General features: G+C 34.0%; 1 protein-coding gene and 1 pseudogene across 1 annotated transcript; one reads left to right on the top strand and one right to left on the bottom strand.

Moving 5' to 3' along the window:
* LOC144560961 (alpha-xylosidase 1-like) overlaps positions 1-3972 on the top strand; it is a 28713-nt pseudogene extending 24741 nt beyond the window's left edge.
* A 4821-nt stretch (positions 3973-8793) lies between these two features.
* Positions 8794-14663, bottom strand: LOC144560463 (putative L-type lectin-domain containing receptor kinase S.5). Its single transcript, XM_078309666.1, has 3 exons — positions 13316-14663; positions 10248-10556; positions 8794-9814 (listed from the first exon to the last, which is right to left on the bottom strand). The coding sequence occupies exons 1-3, from the start codon at positions 14577-14579 to the stop codon at positions 9297-9299; spliced, it is 2091 nt and encodes a 696-aa protein (XP_078165792.1). The 5' UTR covers positions 14580-14663; the 3' UTR covers positions 8794-9296.
* Positions 14664-14951: the final 288 nt, after the last annotated feature.

The following is a 14951-nucleotide window of genomic DNA, read 5'->3' as shown; positions in this document are numbered from 1 at the left end:
AACCATTTCAATTGTTCTTCGTTCGCATCTGTTGGTAATGTTCTGAAGCGCTCACGGACAGCTTTTTTGGCAATAAGCATGTCGTACGTATCATTTCCCCTCTTCTTCATGAACCCCTTCACTTCATCATCTTTCACCCCCAGCAACTCATACAGTCGGCCTTGAAAACTCGCCGAGTTTGTAAATCCCGTTATCGGCTCCCCCGTAATAGGCAAACCCCAGAGACAACTCACATCCTCCAGAGAAACTGTAATATATTTGACTTGTCAGTAAGGAATCAAAAAAATATATATTTAAATTAGTTAATACCTGTCATCTCTCCGAAAGGAAGATGAAAAGTGTGCGTCTCCGGACGCCACCGCTCGACAAGTCCATGAATGAAGGCCGCATCGAGGGCGATATCGGGCAATGTCGCGAGCTGATATAAGCCCATTCGAATTAAAAATGGTGCGTACCTCTCATTATACTCGCATTTGTGCCGATAATGTCTCACGTTTAAAATCTCTTTACTCTAAAATAAGAAAAAAAATTAATTACAATATTTATTTGATTACTTACAGAGTTATGAAAAACAAAATAAGTAAATGTTTACCTCCTTAGACGCCTCAGATATCCTGTGATTACCGTGAACTATCCACAACAGGGGGCTAAATCTATGCTTAAGTACTGGGTCTGCCATACTACAAAATTCGAACAATATTGTAAATCACCTTAAATTTTTTCAAATTATTCTACATCATTTTGGTATTTTTGTAAATTATTGTACATCATTTTGGTATTTTCTAAATTAATCAGACAATATTCTAAACCATTAAAATGAACTCATTAATTATATTTTAAATTAAAATAAAAAAAATTCAAATGTAAAAACCTGAATCGCAGATCCGATCGATCAGACAATCAGAGCTCCGAAAGGGACCCGAAAGGAAAAGAGATTCCTAAACAAAATTTAAATTAATCGAACAATTTTCTATATTACTAAGGTAATTTTCTACACCATTTGGTATTTTCTAAATTATTCTAGACTATGTTGGTATTTTTTAAATTATTCTACACCATTTCGGTATTTTCTAAACAATTCTAGACTATTTCGGTATTTTCTAAATTATTCTACACTATTTTGGTATTTCTCAAAATTATTCTACACTATTTGGGTATTTTTCTAAATTATTCTACACTATTTTGGTATTTTTTAAATTATTCTACACCATTTCGGTATTTTCTAAACAATTCTAGACTATTTCGGTATTTTCTAAATTATTCTACACTATTTTGGTATTTCTCAAAATTATTCTACACTATTTTGGTATTTTTCTAAATTATTCTACACCATTTTGGTATTTTTTGAAATTATTCTACAACATTTTGGTAATTTCTAAACAATTCTAGACTATTTCGGTATTTTCTAAATTATTCTAAATCATTTTGGTATTTTCTAAATTTTTCTAGACCATTCGGTATTTCCTAAATTATTTGGACATTATTTTAAACCATTTAAAATTAAATTAATTAAATTAATTAAATTAATTAAATAAATTAAATAAATAAATAAAATACCTTAAAAACACTGCTGATGGGGACGGGTGGAGCCAGCGCCCTTTGTAGTCAGCCGCTGTTTCCGGAAAAAAAATTTCCGGAAAAAGCTTGTTTCCGTAAAAAAAATTTTCGGAAATAGCCCGTTTCCGGAAAAAAATTTTCCGGAAGTAGCCTCTGTTTCCGGAAAAAAAATTTCCGGAAAGGGTATATTTCGATAAACGTGGCTGCGGTTATTTTTTGAAATTTATTATTAAATTTGGATATTAATAAAAAATTCGGTAAAAATGGGTAGTATACAATACATAGATATTTTGCATATATACAAGTTCAAATATTGGAGTAACGATCAAATACCCTTTCCCTTAGATTAGACTTGACGCCGGTGTACCCTAACAAATTCATGTATTGACACAAGTACTGCTTATGTTTTCATGTCATTTCTTGGAACATTATTAAAAGAGTACTCTCATCATAGTCCCATTGTTGATAAAGGAGAATTAACTCTTTTTTCATTTTTTATTTTCTAATCTTCATTCATTTTTATTTTGGAACAGGATTTCACCAGTGTAGGTGGGGATATAAGAGCCTCTCTGTAGTAGAAGATATGGTGGAAGGGTACAAAAAGGCGAACATCCCGTTAGATGTTATTTGGAATGATGACGACCACATGGATGCAGCAAAAGATTTCACTTTAGACCCAATTAATTACCCTCGTTCAAAACTCCTCGAGTTTCTCAATCAAATCCACGCGCAAGGCATGAAATATATCGTGTTGATTGACTCCGGTATATCTGTTAATCCATCCTATGGTGTGTACCAAAGAGGTATGCAAAAGGATGTTTTTATAAAGCTAGATGGTCAGCCTTATCTAGCACAAGTGTGGCCAGGACCAGTATATTTCCCTGATTTTCTAAACCCAAACGGGGTCTCCTGGTGGATAGACGAGATTTCTCGGTTTCACCAACTGGTACCAATCGATGGTTTGTGGATTGACATGAATGAGGCTTCTAACTTTTGTGCTGGTAAGTGTGTCATTCCAACTACACACAAATGCCCCAAAAAAATCTCCACAACTCCTAATTGGACATGTTGTTTGGATTGCAAGAATCTTACTAGTACTAGGTGGGACAACCCTCCTTACCAAATAAACGCCTCTGGAAAGAGTGCACCTCTAGGTTACAATACTATTGCCACTAGTGCCATGCATTATGATAGTGTTTTAGAGTATAACGCGCATAGTCTTTATGGGCTTTCTCATGCTATTGCCACACACAAGGCATTGTTAGGGCTTGACGGTAAACGACCTTTTATTCTTTCAAGATCAACTTTTGTCGGTTCGGGTTCGTATGCTGCACATTGGACAGGTGATAACAAGGGCACATGGGAAGATCTAAAATACTCAATCTCCACTATGCTCAATTTTGTTCTCTTTGGAGTGCCAATGGTTGGGTCTGACATTTGTGGGTTTTACCCGGCAGTAGTACCACTAGAGGAGATATGCAGTAGGTGGATTGAGCTTGGTGCCTTCTATCCATTCTCTCGAGATCATGCAAATTTTGCATCACCAGGGCATGCAAGAGTTGTACCAATGGAACTCAGTTGCTAAGTCGGCACGAAATGCACTTGGCCTCCGGTACAAGTTATTACCCTATCTATACACATTGATATATGAAGCACATCTCACAGGTGCACCTGTTGCTAGGCCGGTCTTCTTCTCTTTCCCTGAGTTCACTCCTAGCTATGGGCTCAGCACACAATTTATGCTGGGCCCAGGCATCATGATCTCACCGGTTCTTGAGCAAGGTGCATGCCACATCAGTCAAGGCAATGTTCCCTCCAAGTACTTGGTACAACCTTTTTGACATGACCAAGGTAGTGATATCAAAAGACGCATCCTTAATAACCCTAGATGCACCCCTAAACGAGGTCAATGTGCATGTTTGCCAAGGCACAGTGCTCCCCATGCAACGTGGAGGTTTGATATCTAAGGAGGCGAGAAAGACACCATTTACACTTGTTATTGCTTTCCCGTATGGTACCGATGGAGCCGAGGCAAAAGGAAAGGTGTATGTAGATGATGACGAGAGACCTGAAATGACTCTGGTAGAAGGAGAGGCAACTTATGTGGAGTTCACGGCGAATGTAAAGGGCAAAAAGGTCACAATAATTTCTAGTGTACAAATGGGCACATATAGTTTGTCAAAGGGATTGATGATTGATAAGGTGAGCGTCTTGGGTTTACAAGGGAAGGCAAAAGAGTTGGCAATTGAGGTAGATGGCATGCCTCTGGTTAACACATCAAGTGTTCATTTTGATCATTTAGGTGAGGTGCAAGGATTGGTTGAAAGAGGAAATAATAAAGGAATGTTGGTTGAGGTAGGAGGGCTTGAATTGCCTCTTGGAAAGAGCTTCTCTATGTCTTGGAATATGGAATGATGGAATGAACATTTTATTTTTCTCATTTTTAGTTTTAATTGAAATTAGGATGACCCGCTAAGGTGCTGCTTCTTTTGTGAACTGAAATGTATGGTTATATTTTGAGGAATAAAAAAAAATTATAGCTCCATTTTCCCTCTTTTAACTCATTTTGTTCTTGATGGCATGATTAATGAAAAATTATTTGCTGAAATTTGATAGGAGTATTTAATGATTGTTTGGGAAGTCGGTATTCTTATAAATAAAAAGTTTGAATATTGTATTTTGTTATAAGATATTTTGCACCTATATTTTACTTCACGCTCATATCTTTAATTTTGAAGTAAATGATATATTTTACTTCACGCTAATATCTTTATTTTTTAAGTCCCAAAAATTAATCCAAATTGCTCAACATGATCTCTTTAATAAAATGTGCTTGGAGACAAAATTTTACATTTTTGGAATTGTTTTTCTATTTATTTAGAATTTTTTAAAATCACTTTTGTTCAAAAAAAAAATACAAGGAATTTTGGTTGGTGAATAGCATATTATTAAAGCCTTTTTGGTTGGTGCAAATCTCATAAGAATACAAGGAATTTGGAGCTAATTGAGATAATTTTTTTATGGGCCGTTTGAATGGAGGGCCAAGCCCAACATGAGTAGAAACGGGCTCAGGCGTTGAAGCCCATTCTTTACCCCCAACTTATCTCGTCCAAAAAAATAAATACTCAAAATTTTAATCAAATCAAGATAAATAATAGCATTTCTCTAAAATCAAATATATTTATAGTATGTATAATTAGATTTATTTATTTTTATTATGCATATTGCTTTTGCATCGTAGAATTTGTTTTAACTATGGAAGCATCAAGCATCTACGAAGCTTGACAAGCTTGTAATACTCATATTACTAATATGATTATTGGCCAATGTGATAGTATCCAAAATTGTATGATGGCAAGATGAAACCTTTTGTCGTTTGTTTGTTAAAATATTGATCTAATGATTATGTATTTTATCAGATTTTTTTTTTTTTTAATCTTCACATCAGTTGCGAAATCTTATAAGAACATCTCAGAAGGCTCCCTTGAATTATTTCCCTTTTTAGGCATACTTCAGAAATTGCTGTACAGTGGAGACTGTCCTATTAATTAGGATTTTTTTTGTGATTAATTAACCCAAGTATATATTTATAATTAGTTTGCTTTTGTTGTAAGATGGCTTATTGTTAAAATTATCATCTCACATGACTGTTCAAAAGGCTCAATCTTATGAGAAATTACCGGATTTTCAAGTTCACAAAAATATGGAAACAAAAAAAAAATTTGATCAAAGTCAATGTTTTTAACCACGAAACTATTTTCTCTCTCCACAAATCTCTTTCGAAGAAAAAGAAAAGAAAAAACATACCTCTAACTCACGCATTTACTATCAATTTCCTAATTATTTTTTTAGCCCCTGGTTTTGGAATTCTAAAATCGGAAAAAAAAAATCCGGTTTTAGACTGAATTACCGGAAAAAAAATTTCGGTTTGCATAGATTTCGAAATCCTGCCCAACTTTAATTATTTTTTTGGATATTTATAAAAAATGCGGCTTCGTCCTTGCAATATACTCATGTGTTCATTACTTCATTATTAAATTTTTTTTAGAAAAAATCAGTATGCAAGTGTTCATTTTGATCTAGACTAATGATTGCAAATAGTTTACTTTTTAAAATTCAAATAATATACCCAAAAATATTGATAATTATACAAAATAAATAAAAAGATTGCAAATTCTATGACTGATATGATATGATATGATATAAATAAGAAAATTTGAATACATATATATTTTTTGATAAAAATCAAAATTTTCTACAATTATTACACGGTTCAACCGAGCATTCATTTCATCATATTTTTATAACTATTTCAATACATATTCATAAATATAGACTTCTATAATTTGTAACAATCCAACACGGTCTGAAAGTATACTTGATAGCAATTCTGTGCAGAATTTAATGCGAGAATTTGAAAGTTGGAATTTGTGACTTGATGGTCTTGTAGAGATTCTAGAGAAGAAGAAATTGCTAGATAAGTTAGGGGATTGATAGATCTATTCAATTAGGGGATTGATAGATCTATTCAATTAACAAATATAAATTAATTACAAAACATCAATAAAAAAAAATTGCTAACAGTTTTAATTAAAATAGACTAATAGATTATAAGTATCAAAATAAAGAAGAAGAAAATATAAAAAATTAAAAAAAATATTTGAGTTGGGATATATCATATATTAAAGCAAGTGTATCTTAATATATAAAAAATAAATTTACAAAAAAAGTTAAATACGTATCATGAGTCATGAGAAAAAGGAAAGATCAACAAATTTATGTAGCTTTTGATTTTACATGAATGCAAAATATAAAATAAAAAAAAAGAGAAAAAAATCTAGTAATTATGGAAACCAAATAATTTAATGATCACTATATTAATTACATTATGAAAAAAATAGTAGTTAGAGAAACATTTAATGAGGGTTAAAATTGTTCATATATTAATTTTTTGTAAAATTGTTGTGTTAATATAAACGTGTGTAGTGTCGATATGCCTACCCTAGAGTCAATGGTCAATAATTTAGGGGAGTGTAGGCGATGCTAATTTTGTGTTTGTTTGGTTGTTTTAGGAATATTTGAATGGAAACAACGATAAGAAATGAGAAGGAAATGGCACGATTAAGGAAACTTCATGCTAACCACAAATGCACAGAAAATTTGACCATCTTACCAGATGGGTTTTTTCATAATTTCGTTTTCGTAATCTGTTAATATTTTTATTTTTGTAAAAATACTTATTATAATTTCAAAGTAACAGTTTTCATCCAATAAAAAACTATGTTTAAAATTATAACCTCTATTACATGCTCCTAAACTCATCCTTAATTATTCAAGGTGCAATTAAAGATCTTTAAAATCATAATTAATAGACAGATAAAAACCTTTCAAGTTCAATTCAAAACAGAATTACATGGGATTAATAAATAGACATTTTTGTTAAAAAGAAAATAAATCACACGCACCCATTTAATATTCCTTTTGCTCCAGATATATAATTATTAAACCTATCCAAAGACCTGTATGATGTTCCCATTTTGTCAAATCTGGCACGTGTTCTTATTTTCTTTGCATGGAATTCTTGCTTAATAGTCAAATATCAGGATAAGTATAGAATTGAAAATGGATGATTTCAATTGATGAGTGATGACCGTTCACATTTGCATGTTTGTTAAATCTTTGTCTAATGTAAATTTGAAGTTAAATAAATACTAAATTATTTTGAGATTTATATATAACATAGTTGTTTAATACATTCTTCATCACTCAAGAAGTTCTATCAGTTATATAATTGATGATTTTTACTCATATATCGTACTAAAAGAAAAAAAAATACTACATCATCTTTAAGCATTAATGCTTGATAATAGACTAATAATAATATCAATAAATAAATCAAAGGCAGAACTAGACTTTCAAATTATGGAGATCAAACATAATTAGAGTCAATCATGTAAAATTTTCATACTACAAATTATTTAGAAATTTTTTATATTCATTTAAATTATATAGAGAATTTTGTATAAATACATAAATTCTGAAAGAAAAAAAAATCTGGTCAATTGACCCGAATTCAATATTAGTGGATCCGCTCCTATAAAAAATTAAGTAGCACTAAATTAAAAGATAAATTATTCTAATAAAGCACGTTATTAAGTAAAATAGTAAGAATAAATTATGTCAAAAGTTAAGTTTTAATTTTACTCCAAGTATGAAACTACTTTAATTTTACTCCATCTTAATATACTTTAAGGTACTTTAATATAATATCTCGATAAATCATAAAAAAAAAATTACCACTACATTGACTTACCAAAAAAAAAAAAAACTGTCATTATTAAACATCGTAAGGTGGCATTAGTTTGATTACAGAAACAAAAAAAATTGATTGTTTACAACAACTTAGATCACATTTTTTATTTATTCAAAAAAATATTATAATCTAACTTTAAACCTTCCGATTTTAATTATACTGTTTCCGGTTACCGATGATACATCTACTATCATTATTATATGGCAGCGGACGTGGAATATAGTGCCAAGATATATATTTTTATATTTAGGCATTGACCAAAAAAGTTAGTTAATCTTTGGTATAATTGAATAATCCTAAACTTGTGTAGCACACAATAGGATAGAAGAAGAATAAATAATACAATTAGTTTCAAAAATTGAGTCATTCTCGCACTATTTTAATTGTATTGGGTCTAAATTAAATAATAAAAATAATGAAACTGAACCTATTTGGATCCATGAAAGATATTCACTCTATTAAATCCCATGAAATTAAAAAGTACACTATTTCGTAAAATAGAGATATACTAAAGAATAAAATAAATGAAAATTAGTAAAGATTTTTATTCTTAATATATTTCTTTCCCCTCTTTTTGCATGATTTAATTTCAATTTCAATTTCCTTCACAATGTCCCAATACAAATGCCATTACAATTTCTCTGTTCCATTCTCCCAACAACCCAACAATTAAAATAAAACCAATCAAATAATTGTGAAGTGCATCGGACAAGAAAAAAAAATACTAGTTAATACATATTATTATAGGTCTCACAAGCACTTAGATTGGAAAATAGTACCTGTAAACTTAAATAAAATATATAATAACAAAGCATGGTATATATAAAATTATTATAAACTAGTGGTTTTGAAGTTATCAAGCAACGATCAAGTTTGACTTGGCTTTAAGTTTCAAAGAAAATTTTCAATTAAATATAATACAATGTACATATAAATTGCTTTATAAAATATGCAATTTGAATGGAACAAGTGGATGTGATCTAATTACAATCAATCTTACAATGAGAGGTACAACAAAACAAAACAAAGAACAAAAAAGGAGACTAAAGAAAGAGACCCCAAAACAAAAGCCAAAAAACAAACAAATAAAGATCAACAAAAAATAAACTCTCAACATCTAATGGAAATGCAAGGGAACTTTCAATTGCACTTTCAAGTTTCAATCCTTGTCATTTCCTACCTCCACCTCTTAATCCAAGACATCTGCAGCTTGTACTGATTTCGATATCTCAAGTCAATGTACCACAGCCCCATCCCACCTTCCCTTCCTCCATGGATATAACTTGTGTGGGTCCCAGCTTGCACAGACTTGCGATAAACTGAACTCCAATTCTGTCTCTATTTACATCTTTCCAAATCACTAACTTACAAATAATTAAATTGACTATTGATAATGAACAATAAAAAAATCTTCGCACAACACAAATCATCCAAGAGACCTGTCATTTTCTAGGTGCTCCCTACTAGCATAATAGCTGCTATAGGTATATCCCTCAGATGTCGAGACAGTGTAAGATGAGGTCACAGCCGAGCTGTGCAACCTGCTTGAGTCAGATTCAGGCTCAGGAGCCGGAATGACGATTGCCGGCTTAAAAGGTGGTACTTCAGGTGGCGGCACCGACCTTGAGAGTATCTGCACAATGGCCTGAGTTTTCGGCCTCTCTCTAGAATCGGGGTGGCTGCACATAAGGCCAAGGCGCAATAACCGATCTGCATCGACCTCGTTGAAAGTGCCAGCGAGGCGTGGGTCAACTGCCTCTAGAATGCGGCCTTCTCGGTACAGCTTCCAGACCCAATCGACCAGGAAGTGGAACCCGGCAATGTCACACCTCGGCCGGCGACCACAAACTGTTTCTAGAATGGTGGCACCAAAGCCGTATACGTCAGATTCACGGGTTGCTTTGCCCATGTGGAAGCACTCCGGTGCTATGTAACCCATGGTCCCTGTTGTCAGTCGAAAAGTTGATGTGATGTTCAGCAAAGACCAAGTTGCTTTGCAACCAAATTTTTGTAATTTATTTATTAGCAAATTTTAATCTTTTCTTATGTTGCATTGTTTTGTGTCATTGGACATTTATGCTATTTTCCAATTTAATGTATTTGCTTATTCAGACAAGAGATACAATAATGATTTTAATCTGATAGCACTATATGAAGTCAAAGAATGTCTTTGATATAATGTTGTGATTATCTCTGAAATGTAACGCATCTACTTGTGCTAACAACATTAATTTTATACTAATTAACCTTTCCAGAATAATGCTTGCTCGGGAACATGTGGGATAAGTAAGGCTTCCAGAACTAATTTGCACTAATAACAAGGTACAAGATTTACAAACTAGAAAAATAAGAAGAGAAACAAGACTGCAATAATTACCTTGGACCTCAAGCTCAGCATAGGAGGTTTTGTCAGTTTCAAGGGCTCTTGCAAGGCCAAAATCACCGAGACGGGCATTGAATGCAGAGTCTAGCATGACATTAGACGCCTTCAAATCACGATGTACAACCATCTGATCATACTCATTGTGTAGGTACTGCAATGCTGATGCAACGCCAGTAATTATGTTGTACCGCCGGTCCCATGTAAGGATCGGCTTGTCGGGACCACCATATAAATGTTGGTCTAAACTGCCATTTGGCATGAAGTCATACACAAGAGTAAACTTGCAATTCCTGTGGCACCATCCTGTAATTTTATCCATGTGAAAGAGATTTAGTGGTAATTGATGACTGTGGTATAAAAACAAGGATAAGAACATAGGGCCAGATAAACTAGGGTTATGTGTTCTTTAAATTTGAAAAGAAGCATGACACTGATGAGATGGAATTTGTCACAGGCAAATAAAAAGGCAGTCGAGCACAGCTATGAAATAAAAAAATATATATATTATATATATATACATTTTTTTTTCAAACGCAGTACGAATCTTCATGCACAAAATGGCATGTTTGTGTAAAAGTAGAACTGTATTATTCCGAGTGCATCTGATAAGGCCAACTTGTATTATTGTTTGATTGTGATTGGGTTTCATTTCTAGCCTACCCCAACTCGTTTGGAACTAAAGGCTTGGTTGTTGTTGTTGTTGTTGTTGAAAGCATGTCCAGCATAAGAACCATGTGATAAGCCAACCTCTGAATAAACAAATGTATATATAAATAGCACTAAGGCTCAATCATGTGCAATTGACAGCTTTCTTCCGTGCTTAATTAATGTATTTCTGAAAGTTAAAATATTAATGTCATTCTATAGGAGGTATGTCAAATTCCTTTAGAAGCAAAACAGGTTCTAACAACCCACATTCATAGCAAAGAGAAACTTTCTAACAACCTCAGCCATTTAATTAAAAAAATTTAAATGTCAAGTAGACATAATAAATTAAGAAAATAATATACCTAACGAAAAAACGAAAAAATCATGCTTGTAGTTTTTGACCATGTTAATTTACCCACTAAAAGTCAGTGAGAAGTAATTATGATTTCTAACTACTTTTTAATCAACAGAGAGAAGCACTTCAGCTCTTAAAAGGCTTTAGGAACTACTTAAGATATATATTTAGCAAATACATATCAGAAATAACAAAGAAAATACAAAATTAACAAACAAGCTACTTTGTTGAATGCTTTCTTTCAATAAACTGGCATCAAGGAAGTTCCTAAGCATGACACCTAGCAAATTGAATAGAATCTATTGAAATGCTGTGTCTGTAAATGAACGGGTTGTATTGGACAACACTTGTATCAGAAAAAAGAAACACTTTTTTAAGTGAAAATGGAGAGGGAGGCAATAACATTAACTAATGCATACAACTTTAAAAAAAGAGAATCACAGATATTCTTATTTATTATCTATATCTATAAGATGGAATATCGTTCTCAGCAGACATATTTGAAGGCTGGGTCAACTAAGTTCACAGGATAAGGCATATTATGATAGTTGCCAAGGACAAATGATGTGACATGGGCGGCTTTCTTGCAAAGTTGATAAATGATAAATAAGAATATCAAGTTCAAACATTTCTTGGAGGTATCGCATCAAAAGAATTTTTTTATTGTTGTTTGGTACAAAGGGAACTCTCATTCAATTTGATGTCATATATACTCCTAGTAAATTAGGTTCTAACAACCAACATCAATTGATAATACAAATTTTAAATCCAAGTGGGAATGATTAGCTTGGAAAAAAATGTAACTAAACCACAACTGTAGTAAATTGACTAAATTTAAGTCCCACTTAAAAAGCCTGTCAATTGTCATTCTTTTCTTATTTATTTTTTAAGTTTTAAGAAAAGATCATGAAGGAGCACTTCTATTCTTAGTAGGCTCTCTCTCCAAGATAAACATCCAACAAATATGAATGAGGGACAAAAGGCAAGAACAAGAAAATTATAACTGAAAAAGGGTTACTTATGGATAGTTCAAGAAAACCTGGTATAAAAGGAAGTTTCTTAGCATGGATTCTTCTAGTAAATACCCTAATTAAGGATTACCCAAAAATAGAAGCATCACCCATCAACTAATTCATAGAATTTTCAACTACAAAGAGAATCAGTTCATGAATTATGAATATCCTAATCCTATCAGTGTCCAGTGTCAACCATTTAGGAGAAGGAGACAGGTATGGCCCTGTTCGGCAGTAATCCCGAAAGTAGTGTTCACGTGGGAAATAAAAAATTTACTCATACTAAATTTTTGTTTTTTCACGTAAACAGTAAAATCTAGGTCAAAATTTTTATTTCCTGTACCCATTTCTATTCCGTACTGTGCTGCCGAACAGGACCGGAGAATAAAGTTCCAAAGAATTATCTTTTTTAAAGGAAAAGACCAAACCAGGTAGGAACTCAACTAAAGTGCTAAAGATATTCTTAACAGTTCCATGTCACAGGTTGTGGATCCTACTGCCAGATGGATACCACACAAAACCTCAAAGCAAGTCCAGAAAGCGAGGTCTGCCTTTTCAGGTCTAAGTTAAAAAAAAAGGCCTCTAAAGTCTAAAACCATGTGCTACAAATTAGTTTGACCAGAAATATTATCCAAGATTAGAAGGACAGAGCAGAAATTTCATGGAACCTCTTAAAAGTATCAAAATATCCAATCATCTAATCTAGGAAATAAATCTGCCGCGAGTCTTTGGAATCGCAGGGCCCTGCTTTTCCAAATCAAACCATTCATTTGTTTTGAGATTCGTGCCTAAAACCAACTGTTTTTGAGATCCGTGTATTTCAAAAAATGAATGGCTTGATTTGGAAAAGCAGAGTCCCTGCGATTCCAAAGGATCGCAGCAGATTTATTTCCATCTAATCTTACCAATACATATTGCTCCATAAGTTTCATTAAATATTCCCAAATTAACCCTCATAACAAGGCATATATGCAATATTTTAAATTTTACTGAAGTAATAAAATATTTAAAAACAAGAAACAAAGCAAAATAAGAGAAAAACGCACCAACAAGACGAACAAGATGCTTGTGTCGGAGCCGGTTAATAATACTCAGCTCTTGGAGAAAGTCCTCCTGTCCCTTTGTATTAGCCCTGGAGAATTGCTTCACAGCTACAACCATGTCGCCCTCCCCATTCTCGCCCACAAGCACCCCTTTGTACACAACACCAAATCCACCCTGCCCCAGCTTCATTTTATCATCAAAATTATCAGTGGCTTTCTTCAGCTCTTTGAAATCAAACTCCCGAGGCATACCCGGTAGACTCCTCAGTGTACCCGTTAGCATGGCCGGGTCGTCTTTGACCCGCTTTCTTCTAATGTAAAATGCCAACAGTACGAGGGCCACTATGGCCGAAATGGAACATGATACACCAATAATTAAACCAATGGCCACTTTTGACAACCCTGTTTTTTCTTCCCGTAATCTCTCCACCATTAATACCCATTCCAACACACAATTCAACTCGTACCTCACACCAGTGGAAGCAGAGAAACCTATATAAGCTGTTTGGCTTATCTTCTCTGAGAGATCAAGTGAAGCATTCAGCACAACTTTTGTGGGTTTTGAACTTCCTTGTTTAGCCATATAGACCGATATGTAGCGGGTTGATCCGTTGTAATCAATCCAGAGAGTATAATTGGTCGCATTGACCGGCGCAATCTGTATCCCGAATGGAGTCAAAGAATTCACAACGGTCGAATTAACCCCGTTTATATCCAACCCGACATGGTTATCATCAGGATCATAGCTCTGCTTGACAGTGTCGAGTTCGATGGCAACAAACTTATTGGAGGGATCACCATCCTGGGTTTGATTAGTCAAACCCAGGTACCCGTTATCGCTGCCGGGTGGAGGCTGTTCCAGTGAGGATGCGATTAAAAATGCAAAGCCCTCGCCAGGTTGAGATTGGTTGGTCTGGAAGATGTTGATATCGAATGCAGTGTAGAAGGAGGCGAGGCGGGTGCCGGAGCTAATATTCTCCCACAAATTAAACGGCTTGGTGAGTAAAATCCGACCGGCTTTGTAGGTGAGGTAGTCGACGTTGTTGAGGGTATCGGGTGTGATCTGGAGGGCTCCATTCGAGGCAATGGAGGCGGATCCCAAGACTCTGAGGTCGGTGTTCGACAAGGAGTTGTTGAAGGAGGGGAAGGAGTAGTAGTAGTAACCGTTGGTGGTGTTCACCGGAGAGGAGATGTTGAGGGAAAAGGAGGGGGAAGGGAGGAGAGAGGAGAGGAGGTAGAGGAGGAGAGGAAAGAAAAAGTTGGCCATGGGAGAGAGAGAAGCGTTTCTAAGCGAAGGTTTTTTAATGGGATGTGAAAAGGTGTGAGCTTTTGAGCGCGTGTGGGATAAAACACGGATTCGAAGGGAGGAGGGAAGCGAGAGAGAAGGGGTCTAGGCGGCTATGTAGAAGGGGTTTGGAGAAATGTTTGGATGCTCTGCAATCATGTGTTCTACAATTATTTTTCACATTATATGTAGAGACTAATTGCACGATGTTTCAAGTGTTTTGACTTAAACAAGCAATTAGTTAACAAGTGGATGGAGATGCTTAAAATTTAAAATATAAATAGAAAGGTGTAAAGACTGTAGAGTACCATACAGATCTAGGTTCAACAATAAAAGAACTTCAACATGCAAAGT

This window comes from Carex rostrata, chromosome 10 (genome assembly GCF_964058835.1).
Source record: "Carex rostrata chromosome 10, lpCarRost1.2, whole genome shotgun sequence".
NCBI classification, from domain to species: domain Eukaryota; kingdom Viridiplantae; phylum Streptophyta; class Magnoliopsida; order Poales; family Cyperaceae; genus Carex; species Carex rostrata.
This window is presented reverse-complemented; position numbering and strand designations above follow the sequence as displayed.